Raw genomic sequence first — 23,517 nt, forward strand, 5'->3', positions numbered from 1 at the left:
ATTTTTCAAATGTCATCAAATGGGAGAAAATAGACGATGATGTTGAGTTTTGATTTATTTCCACGGTATTATATATTGATTTATTTCCAAGATTATATTTTACTGCCATGGATAATAAAAAGGATCATTAGCGTATTGCTCTTCCAACCGATACCATGTGTCCAACCTATCACTGTTTGGGTTGGTCCCCGGGAGCAAAGATCCATTGATTTCGAGGAACGCCTTGTTTTGCGTGGTGAAAGGCGCCCAGTTGACATTCTGTAGAACGGTATCGGAGTTGGGAGTAGGATTTCCAGTAATGGCAAAGTTTGTCCACAGCCGAATCATGCGGTTACGAACAGTAACGGCTGGATTGGTGGGCAGAATGGGTGAGATTGCGAAGTTGGTCATCGACCACAAATAGGGCAGTTCATCGGCATGCATTGCCCCCGGCCAGGCAGTAAGCAGGGTAACGCGTTTTACCAGATTGAGGTCACCGTCAAAGCTGAATTTGTAATAGTACGTCGGTGCCGTATTATGCTGTGCAGTTAAACGAGCTGCTTTATCACAAGCATAGGTGAATTGTTGGTCGGTATGGAATTTAGTCCATTCTAGCATGATATCTGGTCCAAGTGCGCGGTCCTGCCAATAGAGATTTCGGAAGGCTTGGCTAACGGCCGTTGACGCAGCTGTGTTGGCCGGGATATTCCAGTAGTGTGGGACGAAGAAATGGGGATTTCTTGTGAACTCATTCCAAACAGTTGTATCAATACGATGCTCGTGAACCATGAAAAGCGATTCAGCATCGTTGTATCCAATGATGAATGGGACGTGATTAAAGGTTCCAGCCTTCAGAATATCAATAGGTCGCTGTGTTAGGAAGGTTGGTTCTGGCGAGTTGATAGGCTCAGCGGTGGGAACGAAATCAAACGGTCGGAAACCACGAGGAATGGCAATGTCTGACCAACCTTCTTGGAGATTTACGAATTCACCCTTCGGAGTGTATCGTAAACGTTGTACAAGTTCAGCATTATCGTTCGTTGGGTATCCGAAAGCATTTGCAATGTAGCGCTTCATTTCTTCTGGATTATATTGGAAACCCCATGGGACAAGTGCGGTACCGGATTGAGCAATAGCTTTGTGGAACAGGCCAGCAGCCATTCTCGATAATACAAGGTAATGTACAGCGGCAGCGCCAGCACTTTCGCCGAAGATGGTCACATTGTTCGGATCGCCACCGAACGCAGCAATGTTGTCCCGTATCCAACGCAAGGCTTCTACACAATCCTTCATGCCCCAATTTCCTTGTGCATGCTCGTCCCCAGTGCTGAAGAATCCCAAAAGTCCCAGACGATAGTTGATCGTGACAATAACTACATTTTGCTGCACCAAATGATCTGGACCGTAGATGAAGGAATCACCCGATCCACCGGAGAAGGATCCTCCATGAATCCAAACCATGACCGGGCGGGATCCAACGATTTGCTGGGTGTAAACATTTAAGAACAAACAATCTTCGTCCCCGGAGTACCCATCGCCGAAGAAGCTGCTCGATGGGCACTGGGGCCTGTGCTCACTTCCGTCCTTGATACCGGCCCACCCGCGATGAGGAACGGTATTGCGGAACCGGAGGTCCCCGACCGGTGGCTCGGCATATGGAATTCCCATAAAGGAGAAGTAACTGCAGAATAAACCACAGCTCGAGGTCGCTCCCTGAATCTGACCTCCGCGGGTGGTAACGATGGGACGAGCCTGCAATCGTTAGAAATTGTATCCATGAATCATTTTGTTTGACTAACTGAGGTTAAACTGAAGTTGACGTCGAGTATCATTTTTATAAATATGTTGTATATTTATTTATTCCGAATCGCACCTACTGGATAATAATTCAAAAAGTCCATCGCCTTACTGAAATCTTTGGCCATGATGGAAGTTGATTCTCATTAGAGATCCCCAGATTTGGATTTGTGATGTAATGATTGAATCCCGACCAAAAATCCATCGAAACTAATATGTTTGGAAATGGCTTCGAACTAACTGAATGACCTCATAAAGATAGACCACCGATTCAATTGTGGTAACTGAAATATTGCGGCAATAATTTGAAATATTCCGAGAATAATATTTGCAGACTCATAATATGTTTTCGAATTATTTCATTTGCGGCTCATCATCTGTTTGCAAGTGTCATGATATATGTAGTAGATAGAGATTTAACATGTTTTTCCTAAAGTTAACCGAAAATGCCATCATATTCGCCCATGGCGGCTATATGTGGATTGAAGCAGTACCATGTGTTCTTCAAAATCATTCTTCAAGATACTTCTAAAAGATCTGATGTGAGAAGGAAGTGACAGCAAAAGGAAGTCTTTCGTGCTTTTTGTTTTTTTTTTGATGGCATCAACATAGTTAGATCATAAAACAAGGAAATAGATGACTAAGAACGTATGAACAAAGACAAAAGACCGAGATTGCCGACGAATTCATATAGTTTACAATACTCGTGATCAGTCATTCACGGTTTGCGTATTTTTCTAAACTCCCGGATCTGTAACATAAAAAAACTAACTCTGAACTCGGTAACTCAGCTTAGAAACCTCGCAGTTAACAACTGTGGAAGTGCTTAAGCTGCGAGGCGCAAATGATGCCCCAGTGGGGCATATGTATGTAATGCCAATAAAGAGAAGAAGAATATGTTGATTTAAGAAATGAATAAAACTTGTAGTGTGCGAGATTGGTTCTCTCCGTTTCGGTTTCTATTCTATTTCGACCTTTTGTTTTTTTCGACCTTTTGCATCTTTCGACCTTTTGTCCAGTTCGACGTTTTGTTCAGTTCGACCTTTTGTCCATTTCGACCTTTTGTCCCTTTCGACCTTTTATCATTTTCGACCATTTGTCCCTTCGATCTTTTGTCTATCGGCCTTTTGTCATTTCAACCTTTTGTCTTTCGACGTTTTGTCTCTAACCCCCTTTGCCATTCAATTAACCGAATGGAATGCTTTTCCACTCTAGTTTCATAGTGTTTTATCAATTTCACTATTTATTTTTATTTAATCAGACTAAGGCCGAAGTGGCCTGTGCGGTATATAAGAGTCTTCTCCATTCGGCTAGGTCCATGGCTACACGTCGCCAACCACGCAGTCTACGCAGGGTCCGCAAGTCATCTTCCACCTGATCGATCCACCTTGCCCGCTGCGCACCTCGCCTTCTTGTGCCCGTCGGATCGTTGTCGAGAACCATTTTCACCGGGTTACTGTCCGACATTCTGGCTACGTGCCCGGCCCATCGCAGTCGTCCGATTTTCGCGGTGTGAACGATGGATGGTTCTCCCAACAGCTGATGCAATTCGTGGTTCATTCGCCTCCTCCACGTACCGTCCGCCATCTGCACCCCACCATAGATGGTACGCAGCACTTTCCTTTCGAAAACTCCAAGTGCGCGTTGGTCCTCCACGAGCATCGTCCATGTCTCGTGTCCGTAGAGGACTACCGGTCTAATTAGCGTTTTGTAGATTGTCAGTTTGGTACGACGGCGAACTCTATTCGATCGGAGCGTCTTGCGGAGTCCAAAGTACGTACGATTTCCAGCCACTATGCGTCTCCGAATTTCTCTGCTGGTTTCATTTTCGGCAGTCACCAGTGAGCCCAAGTACACAAATTCTTCTACCACCTCGATTTCGTCACCACCGATGCAAACTCGCGGTGGGTGGCTCACATTGTCTTCTCTTGAACCTCTTCCTATCATGTACTTCGTCTTCGACGTGTTGATGACTAGTCCGATCCGCTTAGCTTCCCTCTTCAGTCTGATGTAGGCTTCCTCCATCTTCTCAAAGTTACGTGCCATAATATCTATGTCGTCGGCGAAACCAAATAGCTGGACGGACTTATTGAAAATTGTACCACTCGTGTTAATCCCTGCTCTTCGTATTACCCCTTCCAAAGCGATGTTGAATAGCAAACACGAGAGACCATCACCTTGCCGTAACCCTCTGCGGGTTTCGAAGGGACTCGAGAATGCCCCTGAAACTCGAACTACGCACATCACCCGATCCATCGTCGCTTTGATCAACCGTGTCAGTTTATCCGGAAAACCGTGTTCGTGTCAATTTCACTAGTTAAATAAAATAAAAATAAAAAGAGCACAGACTTGCGTGTGGCGATTACCCTCCTGAACTCGGCGTGAAAATGTGTCACGTATTCTGGGGTGGCATTTCGCACCTCGACTCAAAACGAGCAAACCATGCAAACTGTCATACGAAAAAGGAGATGTTCATCAGACTTATACCGCATTTGAATGAGAAGTCTTCTGTTGGTGTACACCGGACAGGTTTCCATGATGGCTGATCGTTGACAGATCAGATATTTAGGCTGCTGACAAATTCCGGGAATAGTTACAACTTACAGACTTATCATCTGTTCATCAATTTCGAAGGAATGAGCTGTGGGATAATGCCTGAACATGGTTTTCCGGCGAAAGTGATTAGGCTGATTCGAGCATCGCTTGATGGCTCGAAATTATGGATTCGGATGGGAGACGAAGCTTCAATTTTGCTCGTTACCTTAGATGGACAGAAGTCGGGTGATGCGCTTCCGAATTTGATGTTCAACGTTGCACTCGAGGGGTATGTCTAGGATATGGTAGGGTTTAACAGTGCGCTTTGTTAAACTTTAATCAAAAGCTGCGTGTGCTCCGAGCGATCGTGCTCCGCTCAAAGCGTAGTAGCCCAGTCCTTATGTTGGGTGGGACTCTTGGAATTCGAGCAGCGGATGATGCCATCGTTGAAGAGCAGTGGAGGGCCATCAACAATGCCTACATCGAAACTATCGAGAGCATTCTGGGTGGAAACTATAACAAAAAGTCGAAAGACAAAAGGTCGAAAGGACAAAACGTTGAAAGGAACAAAAGGTCGAAAAAGACAAAAGGTCGAAAGGAACAAAAGGTCGACAGGGACAAAAGATCGATCAAGAACAAGTTGATAACATGTTTGGTGTATTTCAAATGGAATTTGTGAAAGTAATACATTCATCTCATCAATCAAAGTTGAAGAATGAGCAGTTTTCAAAGAAGGAGTTATTATAACTATGAAACAATATTACGAATATCTAGATAGTTCTGATAGTTCAAAAAAGATTGTTTATTTAAGAAATGAATAAACATTGTAGTGTCCGAGATTGATTCTCTTCGTCAAGTATGCCAGTGAAAGAAGCGACAGGTCAGTTGCTCATCGACCTAACTGGTCTGCTTAAACGTTGGTTCGAGTACTTCGAGCAACTTCTCCTAGCTTTGAGGTCCGATCAACCATCAATATTTCGGCATGAGCCATTGTTACGCATTACTCCGAAGCCCCGTCACTGCAGGAGATTGAAACAGCCATGCAAAGCATGATATCCAATAAGGCTCCTGGGGTTGATCACATATTAGTAAAGATGTTCAAAGCTGATCTCGACCTGAATAAAGGGGATTCATTATTAACGAACTTCTGCGTAAAGTTATCCAAAATCGAATGCAGGAGAAAATAGATACGACTCTCCTACAACAGCAGGCAGGATTCTGCCTCGGAGGATCTTGTGTAAACCATATTGCCACGCTCCGTATCATCCTGGAGCAGATCAACTAATCCCAAGAGTCCCTCTATTTGGTATTCATTGACTACGGAAATGGTAGTCCGAAGCACCTTCTTTCCCCGCAAAAATATCCACAAGGCCACATGGAGATCACCTAATCAAGAAACGGAAAACCTAATCGTTCTAATCGACGGTAAATTCTTCTCCGACATCACGAACGTCCGCACTTACCGCAGTGCGAATATTGAATCCGACCACTACCTCGTTGCAGTATCCCTGCGCTCAAAACTCTCGACGGTGTACAACACGCGTCGAAGTCGGACGCCGCGGCTTAACATTGGGCGGCTACAAGACGGTAGACTAGCCCAATAATAGGCACAGCAGCTGGAAGTGGCACTCCCAACGGAAGAGCAGCTAGGCGCAGCGTCTCTTGAAGATGGCTGGAGAGATTTTCGATCCGCCATTGGCAGCATCGCAACCGCTGCACTTGGCACGCTGCCCCCGGATCAGAGAAACGACTGGTATGACGGCGAATGTGAGCAGTTAGTAGAAGAGAAGAATGCAGCATGGGCGAGATTGCTGCAACACCGCACGAGGGCGAACGAGGCACGATATAAACAGGCGCGGAACAGACAAAACTCGATTTTCCGGAGGAAAAAGCGTCAGCAGGAAGATCGAGACCGTGAAGAGACGGAGCAACTGTACCGCGCTAATAACACACGAATGTTCTATGAGAAGTTGAACCGCTCACGTAAGGGCCACGTGCCACAGGCTGATATGTGTAAGGACATAAACGGGAACATTCTTACGAACGAGCGTGAGGTGATCCAAAGGTGACGGTAGCACTACGAAGAACACCTGAATGGCAATGTGGCAGACGAAGATGGCGGTATGGTGATGGACATAATTTTACGCAGGACATAATTTTACCGGCTCCGGATCTTCAGGAAATCCAGGAGGAGATTGGCCGGCTGAAGAACAACAAAGCCCCTGGGGTTGACCAACTACCAGGAGAGCTATTTAAACACGGTGGTGAGGCACTGGCTGGAGCGCTGCACTGGGTCATTACCAAGATTTGGGAGGAGGAAGTTTTGCCGCAGGAGTGGATGGAAGGTGTCGTGTGTCCCATCTACAAAAAGGGCGATAAACTAGATTGTAGCAACTACCGCGCAATCACATTGCTGAACGCCGCCTACAAGGTACTTTCCCAAATTTTATGCCGTCGACTAGCACCAATTGCAAGGGAGTTCGTGGGGCAGTTCCAAGCGGGTTTTATTGACAAACACTCCACCACGGACCAGGTGTTCACCATTTGCCAAGTACTGCAGAAATGCCGCGAATACAACGTGCCCACATATCATCTCAAGCCAAGCGGATCGGACTAGTCATCAACACGTCGAAGACGAAGTACATGATAGGAAGAGGTTCAAGAGAAGACAATGTGAGCCACCCACCGCGAGTTGGCATCGGTGGTGACGAAATCGAGGTGGTAGAAGAACTTGTGTACTTGGGCTGACTGCCGAAAATGATACCAGCAGAGAAATTCGGAGACGCATAGTGGCTGGAAATCGTACATACTTTGGACTCCGCAGGACGCTCCGATCGAATAGAGTTCGCCGCTGTACCAAACTGACAATCTACAAAACGCTCATTAGACCGGTAGTCCTCTACGGACACGAGACCTGGAGATGCTCGTGGAGGACCAACGCGCACTCGGAGTTTTCGAAAGGAAAGTGCTGCGTACCATCTATGGTGAGGTGCAGATGGCGAACGGTACGTGGAGGAGGCGAATGAACCACGAGTTGCATCAGCTGTTGGGAGAACCATCCATCGTTCACACCGCGAAAATCGGACGACTGCGGTGGGCCGGGCACGTAGCCAGAATGTCGGACAGTTATCCGGTGAAAATGGTTCTCGACAACGTTCCGACGGGTACAAGAAGGCGAGGTGCGCAGCTATCAGGTGGAAGATGACTTGCGGACCCTCCGTAGACTGCGTGGTTGGCGACGTGTAGCCATGGACCGAGCCGAATGGAGAAGACTCTTATATACCGCACAGGCCACTTCGGCCTTAGTCTGAATAAATAGTAATAAATAAATAATGACTACGGAAATGCGTTTGATCTTCTGATCCACGGAAATCTGTGGGGTGCTCCTTTATACGGTAGTAAGTTCCAGACAAAAACGTTGGCCTCATCGAAGCGCAGTACGAAGTTTTCATGTGCAGAGTCCTGCATACCATGGAGCACCTACACGACTTCGAATTGGCTGATGACGTTGCACTTCTCGCTCTTGATATGCAGAGAAAGCTTAACGACCTTGCCGTGCGCTCCTCTTCGGCTGGTTTAGTCATCAACGTCAACAAAACGTTGGATGTAAACACGGTGACCCCTTCTAGGTTCACAGTATCCGGGAAATCAGTGGAGAATGTTGAAAGCTTCCAATAGCTTGGTAGTCAAATGGTGTCAGACGGCGGTACCAAGATCGACATAGGCGTACGGATCATGAAAGCAAGGGCTGTCTTTGCGAGTTTATGGAATATCTGGAAAAACAGGCTGATAAGTGAACGCACCAAAATACAATTTTTTAACTCTAACGTGAAATATGTGCTGTTATGCGCTAGCGAAACATGGTGTGTATCAGTGAAGAACACTCAACGGTTGCAGGTGTTCATCAACAGATGACTGCTATATATAATTCGGGGCTGGTGGCCTCACAACTGGATCTCAAGCAACGAACTCCATCGTCGTTGTCATCACCAGCGGCCGATTGCAACCAAAATTCGGGATCGGAAGTGAGGCTGGATCGGCCACAGTATTCGCCGGGGGGATGGAAACGAAATCCGTAAACACGCATTAGACTCGAACCCAACGGGACATCGCAGCAGAGGCGGACCTAGAGGCTCATCACGGCGAAGCCTCAATAAAGAAATAAAAGAAGTCGATTGAAATATAACCTGGCAACAGGTTAAAGCGAAAGCTGGACATCGCTCAGAATGGAGATCTTTCAAGTCGGCCCTTTGCATCACCGGATATGTACAGGGCCAGGAGTGGTGTTATTGTGAATCGGAATGATCACAACTTTGCCTGGTGTGACGCCCGCATTTAATAGATTCTTCCTTTGCGTTGGTGGCAAAAAGAATAGTGTTATTGTGCATCGGAATGATCACAACTTTGCGTGGTGGGACGCCCGCACTCAATAGATTCTTGTTCTGCGTTAGGGGGACCCCGTAAGAAGAATGGAGTTATTGTGGATCGGAATGATGACAATTTTGCGTGGTGGGACGCCCGTATTCAAGAGTCCCTTTCTCTGCTTGTTGATTCAGTGTTATCTGTTTAGATGTTAACTAAATAAATGAATGAATGAATTTCTCTGCTTTAGTGGGACGCCCGCAAGAAAAACAGTGTTATTGTGGATCGGAATGATCACAATCCTGCGTGGTGGGACGCCTACATTCATGTGTTCCATATGACATGTTGGTGGGACGCCCGCAAGAAAATTGTTATTATTATAAACCAGAATGATCAAATTGTCTCAGATCGACACATCCTTACCAGATGAATAATTAAGACACGCAAAGGATCTGCTGTTGAATTTGATTCGTTGGTAAATAATGTTTGTGCAGATGCGATGTCTGCTGAAGTGAGGTGTTAATATATTTCCAATTCCCATCTCACAACTGGATCTCAGACAACGAGTTCCATCGTCGTTGTCATCAGAGGCCAATAGCAACAGAAAATCGGGATCGTAAGTGGGGATGGATCGGCCACAATCTACGTAGGGGGGAAACGAAATCTGTAAACAAGCGACATCGCAGCAAAAGCAGACCCAGAGGTTCATGGTGGCGAATCCTCAATAAAGAAATAAAAGAAGTCGACCGAAATCTAACCTGGCAACAGGTTAAAGCGAAAGCTGGATAACGCTCAGGATGAAGATATTTCAAGTTGACCCTTTGCACCACGGGATGTGTACAGGACCAGGAGTGGTGTTATTGTGGATCGGAATTATCACAATTTTGCGTAGTGGGACGCTCGCACTCAATAGATTCTTCTTCTCCGTTAGTGGGACGCCCGCAAGAAGAATGGTGTTATTGTGGATCGGAATGATCATAATTCTGCGTGGTGGGACGCCTACATTCATGTGTTCCATCTGATGTGTTAGTGGGACGCCCACAAGAAAATTGTTATTATTATAAATCAGAATGATCAAATTTTCTCAGATCGACACATCTTTACCAGTTGAATAATCAAGACACGCGAAGGATCTGCTGTTTAGTTTGATACGTTGGTAAATAATCTTTAAGCAGATGAAGTTATATATTTACAATTTTCATCTATTTTGCCCAAATGATCAACTAGTTTTTATTTTTTTCATTTGTTGGCGTTCAATTTAAAAGTATTTTATGTTTGTTTGGGTCTTATTTTTCAATAACAGTAAATTCTTCCAATTGGAACTATATGTATAAAGCAGTTTTTTGGCAAATTTTTTAAAACTCTTCTTACTTAGGTAAGAGTTCCATAATTCCTCCATTAACAGTAAGCGCTTGATATAACCCTAAGAATGTGACCTATTCGTAGATAGCAAGCCTTGGCCCAATAGAATGTATGATAAGAGTTGATATTATCGTTACCGTTGCCGTTTGGCAGCATAGCAGTAGTTGTGCACAGCAGGGACGGGGTTTTGTGAGTGATCCAGCACACCATGCGAATCGCAGAAGGCGAAGCATTTCTTCAGTAATTTGCTTCATTTTCTAAGGCAAGTTTTTAGCGTTTGTATATCACGCGGCTCGCACAAATACCCCATGTCCCAAAGAAAAAATGTCTCATCGCTAAGCTGTGGAAGGCTATCCACAGAAATCTACAGGATAACTTTACATAAGCCTTCAAATGGTCTTAACAGTAGTTTCGAGTACACGGATCTTTTCTGCTGAAACAGGTTATGCCGCAGCATTAAAATTCACTGAAATTCATAACGAGTGCACCCACTACTTTTACAAAGGACACTTCGAGCATTGCTACAAGGACCCAACACAAGTGTTGAGTAATTTTGTAAAAAAATATCTAGTTTCTCTCAAAATGAATAATGGCGGATTAAATCCGTTTTTACGGATTATACAATAGACGTGGGTAAAATTCAAAATAGTATCCAAGTGAATTTACGAAGAACTCAACGAACGCCTTGCTATCGATCTCGGTTGATATAAATTCAGTTGAATAAAACTACTTACCGGGTCAGCCTGCACGGCTGCGACTGATGCCAGTGCCAGGATCGTCACAATCTTGAACATCCTGCTTGGATAGATTGAAAAAAAAAAGCTACAACAGGTCACACCCAGTGACTGCCTATTTATATTGTACCCAGCAGTCTATCATTATTCCCACAGATTAGACTGCCCAAAATTGATGGGCATAAATTTACAAAACATGAAAGATTAGTGCTTGTGCGTCGGTGTGGCTTACTTTTTTTTTATTTAATTGCTACGATAATCCTTCTTATCGATATTTCCGGGGGGTAGGTTTCGATTCAAATTGCGTCTAGTATCTAAAACAAGTGTTTACAATCTTAAAATATACTGCAAATAGAAATTGGTTTATCTTATCGGCTCCATTGCTGGTGCGGGAGCTAATTCCTTCAGACAGATTAATTGAAATAAATAGCTTAATTTCTTTATTGTGTACATATGTATAGACGATATCGCGTTTACGTCATGGGATACTGGAATGGGTTGTTCGCATAACTGCCCTCTAAGTTGTACCAAGTTTGCAAGCGGGCTTGGTTTGGATAATTGCCAGGAACCAGATTCTCATTAATGTCAAGGAATGCCATATTTTGATTCTGAATAGGTGCCCAATTGATGTTCTGCAGATTGTTGTCCGAATTTGGCGTTGGGTTGCTGTGCAGCGCAAAGTTTGTCCACAATCGAACCATACGACTGCGAACGGTCAAGGCCGGGTTACCAGGTAGAATTGGAGTCACCGGAAGGTTAGTCATGGAGAACAAGTACGGTAGTTCATCTGCGTGAACTGCTCCGGGCCAGCTGCTGAGTAGAATTAGGCGTTTGACCAAGTTCAAGTCTCCGTCGAAGCTGAACTGGTAGTAGAAAGTTGAAGCCGTGTTGTGTTGGGCGGTCAGTCGGATAGTTTTATCGATAGGATAGATGAATTGCTGATCCGTGTGGAATCTTGTCCACTCGAGCATTATGTCTGGTCCAAGGGAACGATCTTGCCAATAGAAATCACGGAATCCTTGACTTACAGCATTTGAGGCTGCAGTTCCAGGTGATATACTCCAATAGTGGGGAACAAAGAACTGAGGATTACGGGTGAATTCGTTCCACACCGTGGAATCGATCGTGTGTTCGAGGATCATGAACAATGACTCCGCATCCGTGTACCCAAAGACCATTGGCATCTTATTGAAATTTCCTGAATTCAACGCATCGATGGGCCGCTGGGTGAGGAACGTAGTTTCTGGAGCGTTCACAGGTTCCGCCGTAGGCACAAATTCAAACGGTTTGAATCCACGAGGGATAGGAATATCCGTCCATCCTTGCTGTAGTCTTACAAATTCTCCTTTGGGAGTATAACGGAGAAGGCGCACCAGTTCAGCATTGTTGTTGGTTGGGTAACCGTAAGTGTCGGCTACGTGACGCGCCATTTCACGTGGGTTATATTGGAATGCCCATGGGGATAGAGAGGTTCCGGATTGTATAATGGCTTTGTGGAAGAGACCGGTTGCCATTGGTGACAAAACTAAATAGTGAGCAGCTGCGCCTCCAGCACTTTCACCGAAAACGGTCACATTGTTAGGGTCACCACCAAAGGCAGCGATATTATCACGCACCCATCGCAGGGCTTCAACGCAATCCTTCATACCCCAGTTTCCTTGAGCGTGTTCGTCACCAGTACTGAAGAATCCAAGGATTCCCAATCGGTAGTTGATAGTCACAATCACTACATTTTCTTGCACAAGGTGATCTGGACCATAGATCCACGCATCTCCAGAGCCTCCAGTGAACGATCCGCCATGTATCCAAACCATGACCGGCCGTGAACCGATGATATTTTGGGTGTAGACGTTCAAGAACAAGCAATCTTCATCGCCTGAATAACCGTCTCCAACCAAGGAGCCGGATGGGCACGAAGCACGATGATCACTGCCATCCTTGATTCCTGTCCATCCACGATGCGGTACGGTGTTCCGGAAGCGTAGCTCGTCAACTGGTGGTTCGCCGTATGGAATGCCCATAAATGAGAAGTAGCTACAGAATAGGCCACAGCTTGATGTGACGCCCTGAATTTGACCACCCCGGGTCGTGATAATAGGTCGGGACTGTAAAAAAAATAAAGCGTCAAAAATCTCTAGCAGAATCTACATTTCCTCTGGGGATTACCGTGTCAGCCCTTGAGGCTGCCACTGCCAAGACTAGTAGCGTAATAATCTTCAGCATTTTCTTAGGTGTTGAAAATGCAACTAAGGTGAGATTCCGCTGCGAAATCAGTATTTATAGGCTTCAAGTAATCGGTATTTGCAATCAACTGAATACACGGTGCGACAAAAATAAATAGTCCAGTTTCTAATCTGGAATTATTTGATTAAATTCGTTACATACAAAGTGTGTAATTGGAATTTTACAGCTTAGAGTTTGATATTTCGGACATTTCTGCTCTCAGTTGTATAACTCATTGAGCACTTCCACAGTTGTAATCTTGGATTTTCTAAGGTCTGGTCAACCTCAACTTTCACCGCTTTTTAAATACCACCCAAATTGTTTTTAAAATTTTTTAATTTTGTTTCGTTTTTTTTTGTTTCATTGTTTTATTGACGCTAAAGGACTTAATCCAAACCGTGTAAAAAAACCTGGGTGTAGTTTGTTAATGAACAAACATGGATATGACTTATTTTTATTTTCATACATAATTAGGTATGAGATGGATCAGAATTGAAATTTCCCTCAAAATCATATTGCCTCATGCCCGGAAGCCTCCTTTCAAGAGGTCCGAAAGCCTTCTTTCAAGAGGCCCGAAAGCCTCCTTTCAAGAGGCCCGGAAGCCTCCTTTCAAGAGGCCCGGAAGCCTCCTTTCAAGAGGCCCGGAAGCCTCCTTTCAAGAGGCCCGGAAGCCTCCTTTCAAGAGGCCCGGAAGCCTCCTTTCAAGAGGCCCGGAAGCCTCCTTTCAAGAGGCCCGGAAGCCTCCTTTCAAGAGGCCCGGAAGCCTCCTTTCAAGAGGCCCGGAAGCCTCCTTTCAAGAGGCCCGGAAGCCTCCTTTCAAGAGGCCCGGAAGCCTCCTTTCAAGAGGCCAGGAGCCTCCTTTCAAGAGGCCCGGAAGCCTCCTTTCAAGAGGCCCGGAAGCCTCCTTTCAAGAGGCTCGGAAGCCTCCTTTCAAGAGGCTCGGAAGCCTCCTTTCAAGAGGCTCAGAAGCCTCCTTTCAAGAGGCCCGGAAGCCTCCTTTCAAGAGGCCCGGAAGCCTCCTTTCAAGAGGCCCGGAAGCCTCCTTTCAAGAGGCCCGGAAGCCTCCTTTCAAGAGGCCCGGAAGCCTCCTTTCAAGAGGCCCGGAAGCCTCCTTTCAAGAGGCCCGGAAGCCTCCTTTCAAGAGGCCCGGAAGCCTCCTTTCAAGAGGCCGGAAGCCTCCTTTCAAGAGGCCCGGAAGCCTCCTTTCAAGAGGCCCGGAAGCCTCCTTTCAAGAGGCCCGGAAGCCTCCTTTCAAGAGGCCAGGAAGCCTCCTTTCAAGAGGCCAGGAAGCCTCCTTTCAAGAGGCCCGAAAGCCTCCTTTCAAGAGGCCCGGAAGCCTCCTTTCAAGAGGCCCGGAAGCCTCCTTTCAAGAGGCCCGGAAGCCTCCTTTCAAGAGGCCCGGAAGCCTCCTTTCAAGAGGCCCGGAAGCCTCCTTTCAAGAGGCCCGGAAGCCTCCTTTCAAGAGGCCCGGAAGCCTCCTTTCAAGAGGCCCGGAAGCCTCCTTTCAAGAGGCCCGGAAGCCTCCTTTCAAGTGGCTCGGAAGTGGGTCATATGTCTCCTTTCAAGACGCTTAGAAACCTCCTTCTCAAAAGACTCGGAATCTTGCTTTTAAAAGGCTCGGAAGCCTCCAAAATTCCACAAAGTCTTGTGGGAAGCTTTATGTATAAACATAATTTTTAATTCGAAAGTTCCACGGAATAACGAAAATTGCAGACAGTTCGATGGGGTACCTCTCAAGAAAAAAGTTGAAAACCGCTGTTTCAGATGGAAGCAATGTACTCTGCAATAGTCGAGGTTCCGTTCTGGCCACTTGGTTGCGAGTGCTGAGAAAAGGAAAGGATGTTTTGTTGGACACCTATTTAAGAAAGATGCCGAGAACTATACGACCTCTTATAAGGTGCCACCGGAGGTTTTTGGAATTGTTAGTGTGGAAAGTTAATAACAGTAGGAATAGTTTTGGTACAACATGATAGACAAAAAAGAACTAAGATATAACTGCAAAGTATGAATGATACTAGTCTGGAATTGAACCCACGACCTTCTGCTGATAAGGCAGAAGCGGTAACCATTAGACCACCGAGCTCATCTCATGATTTGTCTATATCCACTTATAATCAAAAAATCAAAACTACGCCCTAAGAACACATTTTTTATTTACAAACAAATTTTTGCCCTCCGTAGGACTCAAAATAAACTTTTTTTTATTTTCATAAACGAGACTTTCAGTTCAGCCCAAGGCTGGCTCGTCTCGTAAAATGAACTTTTTTGTAATGATTCTGAAATTGCCTCCCTGGCATAGTACCAACGAACTTCATAGAAATTCTAATATTGAGACACTGTAACAAATGTCCAATAAAATAATTTACAATAGAAAAATACATAAAATTTCCCTGGAATAGTTGAAAAATATCGAAAATGCAAAAAAGTTGGTGAGTAGTAAAGAAATTTAAAACGATTGTGCATAAATCGATATAGAGAGTGTGGTGCTGCAATATTTGACATTTGAAAAGCAAAACAGCCAGTCTAGGCAACGCAGGGTCCGATTAGTCAGTAATTAATAAGTAAAAAATGGATTTTAAGCGCCTGCTTAAGAGAAAATAAACATTAAAGTTGTTTCCTAAACCTTTTGTGAACTTTTTGACCTAAATAGAATGGCGTTCCAACTTACTGGATTCGAGTCCAATGCTCTATTTGGTTTTGGTATGGTCCATCTTCGAAATAAGGGGCGAATAATTCACTGGAACATCTGAAATGTCTATAGAAGATTGTAATATCCAGCTTACGTGCACTTTCCATTTTTTATTTACACTAAGTTTCTGCTATATCGCCAAAATCCCTATCGCATAATCATCGCTTGATTGTTCTACAATCCTCCAGCTCCACCTGTGCCTTAAAGCTAGATAATATAATCCAGCAACAAATATCGGACATGGGGAATCTAAATGTACACCTGTGTTTGGAACAATAGCAGTTAAAGCGGATTTTATCATACAAAATGACCAACTTCAACATGGTGTTATTCTGCTCTCTTTTGATCGATTAAGGCGAAGTTTTGAGCGATCTACATGTTCAAATTATCAATGACCGTCACAATCGCTGTTCTCAAGTAATCTTTTTAGTGGACACGTTACTGGTTTATAGTCTAAATGCTTATTTACTGGTTTTGAAAACAGTGACAAACCTATATGCAGAATAAGTAAAAAAATGTTCCAAAGAAAATTCGAAGATATCTGCTGTTTGTAAAAAATCGCACACAATCAACCTCCACTTGAAAATCGCGCTTGCAAAAATAAGCATTTAATTCAGGGAATTATGACTTTTAAGTAAAAAAAAAATAACTATAGAAATGCAAAAATTTTGTTGCACCATGACATCTGAGATAAGTTGGTCAACAACAGAGAAATTTTATTTTGATTCGAATGCCGTATGTAGGGGGTAAGTGACCATCAACCACGGTGGTACATGATTTGGGATTTCCAAGGGTAGAAATCTTATCGAGCAAATTTATTATACGGTTTGAAAATATCATAAGCTGGAAGTCGCGCGATGATGACGGTAGCAAGCACAGCTAATCAAATCACTAAATAAGGAACGCCTCAAATCAATGATAATCCTTTTCATACGCACCCGAAAATCGATTTCATTGTCTTATCTGTGTCTAAGCCATATCTGATGATTACTGTTTTAGTTTAGCTTCAAATTGACCGAAAAATGAACGCGTTTCTGTTGTTTTGCTTAATATTCCTCACGGGAGTAACCGCTCAAACTCGGCCAACCTTAACTACTCCCTCCGGTCAGATACAAGGCACTGTAGAGTCGTGCGGTACATTTTGTTCGTACTATTCCTTCAAAGGTATTCCCTACGCGAGCCCACCTGTGGGAGCTCTTCGTTTCCGGAACCCAGTTGCGCACCCAGGATGGAGCGGAGTGCGCGATGCGAGCAAGCACGGCTCTTTTTGCCTCCATTTCGATCAACAGACCTTCACCACAGTCGGGGAAGAAGACTGCCTGTTCCTGAATGTGTATACGCAGGAATTGATTGGACAACGTCCGGTGATGTTTTGGATTCATGGTGGTGCCTATAGTTCTGGGTTTGGTGACTCTGATGTTTTCGATCCACAGAAACTGGTCAGAGAAGGTGTAGTTGTTGTGACCATTAACTACAGGCTTGGAGCATTAGGTTTTCTCAGTACTGGCGATGAACATGCTCAAGGAAATTGGGGTCTAAAGGATTGCATTGAAGCATTGCGTTGGGTGCAAAAAAACATTGCTGCATATGGTGGCAACCCAAGCGAAGTGACCATATTTGGAAACTCCGCTGGAGGTTCATTGGTACACTTCCTGTATCTTTCTAATATGGCAGATGGATTATTTCACAAAGCGATATCTCAAAGTGGAACCGCATTGGCCACGTTTGCTTTCCAAGCTAACCCCAAGTTCTATGCGCAAAGGATGGCAAATATTTTCGGCTTCTCGAGTGACAGTGCAGTTTACGTAGACCAGCTGAGAAGCCTGCCAGCAGAAAGTTTTGTTCCATTTCAAGAGCTCTTGTACACAATTCCTGTTCCGAGATATTTACGACCTTTGGATTTTGCACCTACAGCCGAACCTGCCAGCGCTCCTGAACCAAGGGCATTGACAACAGATCCAATGACTTTAATGCGATCACGACAGCACACTGTCCCCTTCCTCGTTGGATATAACGACTTTGAAGGTTCCTTCTTCACTGTAGTGGAGTTTTTGGTTGACCAAACCGTTCTTAATCAGTTCAATGCAAATACTGATTTGTTTGTACCATTTTACTGGAACATCAACGCCGGATCACCAACTTCTGCGGCAGTGAGCAATGCATTCAGTCGACATTATTTCAATTATCAGCCATTGTCTCTTAACCTGTTCTTCGAATGGAGTCATTACTACGGGGATCATTTATTCCTATTCCCGATTCACTACACAGCTCAAATTCATGCCCAGGGTCAGGCACCGGTTTACTACTACCAGTTTTCGTACGATGGAGATTTGAACTTGTTTAAAAAACTGCTCGCCATAACAGACCCCGGAGCGACTCACACCGACGAGTTACCATATTTCTTTGAGATGGCATATCAAATGGGTGCCGATATACCGTCGAACAGTCATGCACGCACTGTCAGTGATCGAATGATTCGAATGTGGACTAATTTTGCAAAGCACGGGTAAGAGTTATAAACTAAACTGTTTGGTTGGTAAATTAAACTTCTTTCTTTGCAGTAATCCCACGCCTAGTTCGGATTCCCTATTGCAGAACACGATCTGGCCTACGATACAGGAAGGTGCTAATGGGGTTACAATGTTGGACATTGGACAGAATCTGGTGATAACGGATGCATCAAAATCAGATGTATTCATGCTGTGGCACCAACTTCAAGATCAATATGCAACGAATCCATTCTTGTAACAGTCGAATAGTAATGCAATATATTTTAGGAACTAATTTAGAAAGACCGAACTTTTTATAGTGCCTATCATTTCATTTACTTAGTTAACATCTAAACAGATAACACAGAATCAACCATTTGACGCCACAATACACGGTTTGAGGTCACATCTCTCCATTGGTTGCGCGTCAAGTCGTTCTCTATCTGACGAAGTTAGCGCTCAACTTCTGAGCGAGGAAGACGCGTTTATATACAAACTCAAAAGTCGGCTTCTTTTCACGAGTTCTTCGAGAAGTTTATCCATTTCGCGCCCGCGTGTTCGTTTAATAACGGCTCCGGCATCTCGATGAACCGCCGCGAGAATACTTTTCGCATCGAGTACGCCAATGTACCAAAAAAACCATCCTTCGAGGAGCTACATAATTTCATCGGTGAACAGCTAGGCTTGAAGCGAGAAGAAATACAACGCATTCAGTGTAGCAAATACCTTGGCTGTGTGTTTGTAAAAACTAATGGAATTTCAATTGCCCAACGAATTGTGGACAATCACGATGGTAAACACGAACTTGTTATCGACAATAAGCGCTATCCAATCCGCATTCAGATGGAAGATAGAGACATTGACGTTAAATTGTACGACCTATCCGAGGACATACAAGACCAGGCAATTATCGATTTCCTATCAAGCTTCGGCGATGTACTATAGATTCGTGACCAACCATGGGACGATAAATACTTGTTCATGGGAGTATCATCCGGAGTTCGCGTGGCAAGAATGATAGTGAAACGAAACATTCCATCTTTCGTCACTATTGACGGTGAAACCACATGCTTGTCTTTCAATGGCCAGATTACCACGTGTCGTCACTGCAGTGAGTCCACCCACAATGGCATATCCTGCATTCAGAATAATAAGCTACTTATTCAGAAACTGGCAGCTGATCAAGCAAATCCGTCTTACGCAAACGTTGCGAAGCAGTCAGCACCTGCAAGAAAACACACATCCAATTTCCCAAAAAGCGGCGGCTCAGCTCCACTACCCTCGATATCAGCAACATCATCTTCTGCAACTAACACATCGGCATTACCACTTAACAATGACCCGGCTCCACCGGCAAATGAGATGCAAACTCACGGCAACACAACCACTTCTACATCCAGAACAGAACCGAAAGCTTTTCTAATGCCCCCGCCGGCGTTCCCATCATCAAGCAAGATGCCTTCCACAACACTCCTACCTGAATCAACAAATCAACATCAACAACATCGACTCCAACAAACACGACCTGAAGACTCTCAGCGTGGCGACGGTCACGATACGGACGATTCAACGACATCCAGCAGGCGTACCCGTGGGCGACCTCACGCAAAAAAAACCCAGATTAATCCACCTAGCGGTGATGGCGCCTTTCTCGCGCAAAAAGGTAATAAATGTAGCCTTTACGTCTACACCTCGATGATGTACAAGAAAGGCAAAACAGTTACACCGTCTAATGTTATGATAGAAAATTTACACTAGTAGACGACAGATGGCGCTGCCAAAAGTTTCTCGAATTTCCTATGTTCGAATTTTGACTTTCGGACAATTTCATAGTACTATGGAACTGAACGAAGAGCATACCTACGCCTAAATGCGTGCAACACGAGCATCTTTATAGTACGATGAAACTCTTAATGGGAGCAAGCCACGGATAAACTTTAAAAATATTCATAGATGCAAGGCATTTTTCATAACACATTATTGTTCTATGTGACTATGCCTTATCACTATTTTAATATTATCTATTTTTTGCAATTTTCAATTATTATGAAATTCAATAATGATCAACAGCGTTTTAGTCTCTGTCGGATGCAACTTGTTGCAAGAAAATCGGTTAAGAGTTTCTATGTGAAAATTTGGCTAATGTTTTTTATGGCATTTTGTGCACACACACACGCACACACATACACACACACACACGCACACACGGACAGACAGACATTTGTTCAGCTCATCGAGCTGAGTCGAATGGTATATAACACTATGGGTCTCCGGGACTTCTATCAAAAGTTCGAATTTGGAGTGAAATGATAGCCTTTCGGTACAACTTAGTTGTACGAGAAAGGCAAAAATGCGGCATTTACCCGAAGACGGTTGCACTGACTCAAAATAAATAATGGAGAACACTAGCTATAACCTTGCAACTATAAACATCAACACAATATCAAACGAGACTAAAATAAATGCACTTCGCTCTTTTGCGCGTACCATGGACCTGGATATTATCTTCATCCAAGAGGTTGAAAACGAACATCTCAGTATCCCGGGCTACAACATCGTCAGCAACGTAGATCAAGCACGTAGAGGCACTGCAATTGCACTAAAAGAATACATCAAATTCTCCCATGTAGAGAAAAGCCTTGATGGTCGAATAGTAGCGGTTCGAATCAATAACACCACACTTGTTAGCATCTACGCACACAGCGGAACACAACTGCGCAGCGAGAGAGAAAGACTGTTCAATAACACACTCGCATACTACCTCCGATATGACACCCAGAACACGATCCTTGCTGGTGACTTCAACTGTGTCATACGGCAAGTCGATGCTACTGGTACTAACTCTAGTCCTGCCCTTCGGGCGGTTGTTCAACAGTTGCAACTTTGCGATGTATGGGAGAAACTACATCCACGTACGCCTGGTCATACATACATCACCTCAAATTCAATGTCAAGAATCGACCGCATCTACGTCAACACAAATCTGCAACAGCATATTCAATCGGCAGACACACATGTATGTTCTTTTACAGACCACAAAGCTGTAACAACACGATTATTTTTACCAAATCTCGGAAGAGAGCCCGGCCGTGGATTTTGGAGCCTACGTCCTCACTTGCTAACAGCTGATCACATCAATGAGTTCCAACAACACTGGCAAAGATGGACTCGACAACGGCAAAACTTTCCGTCGTGGATCTCATGGCGGATAACATTTGTAAAGCCAAAAATAAAATCTTTTTTTAGATGGAAAACAAAACTAGCTTTTGACCACTTCCACGACCAGTATCAACACCTATACGCACAGCTTCGGACTGCGTATGACCAGTATTACGCAAATGCAGCAGTATTGACGACGATCAATCGCATCAAAGGACAAATGCTGACCTTGCAACGTAGCTTCACTCAAATGTTTGTTCGCATCAACGAAACCTACGTTGCAGGAGAAGCATTATCGACCTTCCAGCTGGGCGAGCGAAGGAGAAAGCGAACAACAATCACGCGTCTACGGGTGGGAAATGAAACTCTGGACAACTCATCAGACATCGAACAACACATGCTACACTACTACCGCGAACTCTACTCAGCTGATGACAGGTTAGATGGAAACGGCGAGAGAAGCTTCGATTGTGATCGAATCATTCCCGAGAATGACGAAGTTAACGACGAATGCATGAATGAAATAAATACATCGGAAATACTGAATGCTATCAGAACCAGCGCTTCGAGAAAATCTCCGGGATCAGATGGAATACCTAAGGAATTCTACCAAATAACCTTTAATATTATTCACAGGGAGCTGAATCTATTACTAAACGAAGCACTTGCAGGCAACTTTCCTCAAGAATTCGTTAACGGAGTTGTGGTGTTAGTCAAAAAAAAAGGTTCGGACGACTCTCCCCACTCGTACCGTCCGATTTCACTATTAAATTTTGACTATAAAATACTCTCACGGATACAGAAGGCGCGATTGGAAAACGTAGTACGAGTCCACCAGATTTTGAGTGACAGTCAGAAATGTGCCAACCCGAATCGGAACATATTCCAAGCCACTCTTTCTCTAAAAGATAGAATAGCTCAACTAAAACAGAGAAAGCAAAGAGGCAAATTCATTTCCTTCGACCTGGAACAAGCCTTCGATCGTGTTCATCGCCCTTTCCTTCATCAAACCATGTGCTCGCTCGGAATAAATCGTGGACTGGTAAAGCTACTCTCGCGAATAGCTACTCTCTCCACTTCTCGGTTACTAGTCAACGGTCATCTTTCATCTACCTTTCCGATCCAACGGTCTGTTCGTCAAGGGTGCCCCTTGAGCATGCTGCTCTTCGTGCTCTACTTACATCCACAACTTAGTAGGCTCGAGAGAATGTGTAGAGAAGATCTCGTCGTTGCCTACGCAGACGACATTACCGTAATCAGCACATCGATACCAAGGATTCACACCATGAAAGAACTGTTCGATCGCTTTGAGCACGTGTCCGGTGCAAAGCTCAACATACAAAAGACACACTCTCTTGACGTTGGATACATCGACGGGAACCCAATGAACATCCCATGGCTCAGCACTACCAATACAGCGAAGGTTCTAGGAGTGGTTTTTTCAAATTCCATTCGACTGATGGTAACGTTAAACTGGAATGAAGTGGTAAGAAAATTCGCTCAACTCACTTGGCTCCACTCTATGCGATCTCTAAATCTTTGCCAAAAAGTGATCCTACTGAACACTTTCATTTCATCAAGAATATGGTATGTTGCCTCCAATTTGAGTCCATTTGCGGCCCACACTGCAAAAATAACCTCAACAATAGGTACATTTCTATGGTGTAGAATCCCAGCACGCATGCCGATTCTCCAGCTAGCACGTGATTCTTCCAAAGGTGGTTTAAAATTGCAGATCCCTGCTATAAAATGTCGTTCATTGATCCTGAATCGACATCTACAGGATATTGAATCTCTTCCGTTCTACAAATCGTACATTTTTCCGGTTAACAATATCCAGACACCAATTCCTGCAGATCTTCCAGACCTCAAATTGATAAAACAACAACACAGATTACTCCCAGTACAAATTCTTCGTAGTCCATCAAATGAACAAATTCATCGGTTCTTCCTAGAACAAACGGATACACCCAGAGTGGAACGGAACAGTCCAAACACCAACTGGAATCGATCTGGCTTAACGTATCTACAGGCAAATTAACCACTGCAATACGGAGTGAACTATTCCTGATCGTGAATGAAAAATCAGAACATCGTCAACTATACCATCACATCGGGCGAGCGGATACAGAAAATTGCAACCATTGCGGAGCGGCTGTTGAGACTTTAGTTCACAAATTCAGCGAGT

The 23,517-nt window shown here is 44.3% G+C and overlaps 3 protein-coding genes across 4 annotated transcripts; 1 reads left to right on the top strand and 2 right to left on the bottom strand.

The window, feature by feature from the left end:
* Positions 1-42: 42 nt before the first annotated feature.
* On the bottom strand, positions 43-20,756 carry LOC134205069 (esterase E4-like). 2 transcript variants are annotated; one of them, XM_062679963.1, is made up of 2 exons: positions 20,658-20,756; positions 43-1,731 (listed from the first exon to the last, which is right to left on the bottom strand). In XM_062679963.1, exons 1-2 carry the CDS (start codon positions 20,679-20,681, stop codon positions 100-102), a joined length of 1,656 nt encoding a protein of 551 aa, XP_062535947.1. In that variant the 5' UTR covers positions 20,682-20,756; the 3' UTR covers positions 43-99. The 2 variants fall into 2 exon arrangements, with proteins under 2 accessions (XP_062535947.1, XP_062535946.1); XM_062679962.1 differs by lacking the exon at positions 20,658-20,756 and adding an exon at positions 10,770-10,843.
* Positions 11,032-17,711, bottom strand: LOC134205070 (acylcarnitine hydrolase-like). Its single transcript, XM_062679964.1, has 3 exons — positions 17,594-17,711; positions 12,936-13,031; positions 11,032-12,874 (listed from the first exon to the last, which is right to left on the bottom strand). Exons 2-3 carry the CDS (start codon positions 12,990-12,992, stop codon positions 11,243-11,245), a joined length of 1,689 nt encoding a protein of 562 aa, XP_062535948.1. The 5' UTR covers positions 12,993-13,031; positions 17,594-17,711; the 3' UTR covers positions 11,032-11,242.
* Positions 16,704-18,460, top strand: LOC134205071 (carboxylesterase 4A-like). The gene is made up of 2 exons (XM_062679965.1): positions 16,704-18,187; positions 18,243-18,460. Exons 1-2 carry the CDS (start codon positions 16,704-16,706, stop codon positions 18,427-18,429), a joined length of 1,671 nt encoding a protein of 556 aa, XP_062535949.1. The 3' UTR covers positions 18,430-18,460.
* Positions 20,757-23,517: the final 2,761 nt, after the last annotated feature.

This window comes from Armigeres subalbatus, chromosome 1, assembly GCF_024139115.2.
Source record: "Armigeres subalbatus isolate Guangzhou_Male chromosome 1, GZ_Asu_2, whole genome shotgun sequence".
Lineage (NCBI taxonomy): Eukaryota > Metazoa > Arthropoda > Insecta > Diptera > Culicidae > Armigeres > Armigeres subalbatus.

Excerpts from the sequence above, each read along its gene's own strand:
- LOC134205070 (XM_062679964.1), bottom strand. The coding sequence starts at position 12,992 with ATGCTGAAGATTATTACGCTACTAGTCTTGGCAGTGGCAGCCTCAAGG. Across the intron at positions 12,875-12,935 it reads CAGCCTCAAGGGCTGACACG|TCCCGACCTATTATCACGAC; the intron begins GTAATCCCCAGA and ends TTTTTTTTACAG.
- LOC134205069 (XM_062679962.1), bottom strand. The coding sequence starts at position 10,829 with ATGTTCAAGATTGTGACGATCCTGGCACTGGCATCAGTCGCAGCCGTG. Across the intron at positions 1,732-10,769 it reads CAGCCGTGCAGGCTGACCCG|GCTCGTCCCATCGTTACCAC; the intron begins GTAAGTAGTTTT and ends TAACGATTGCAG.
- LOC134205071 (XM_062679965.1), top strand. The coding sequence starts at position 16,704 with ATGAACGCGTTTCTGTTGTTTTGCTTAATATTCCTCACGGGAGTAACC. Across the intron at positions 18,188-18,242 it reads ACTAATTTTGCAAAGCACGG|TAATCCCACGCCTAGTTCGG; the intron begins GTAAGAGTTATA and ends CTTTCTTTGCAG.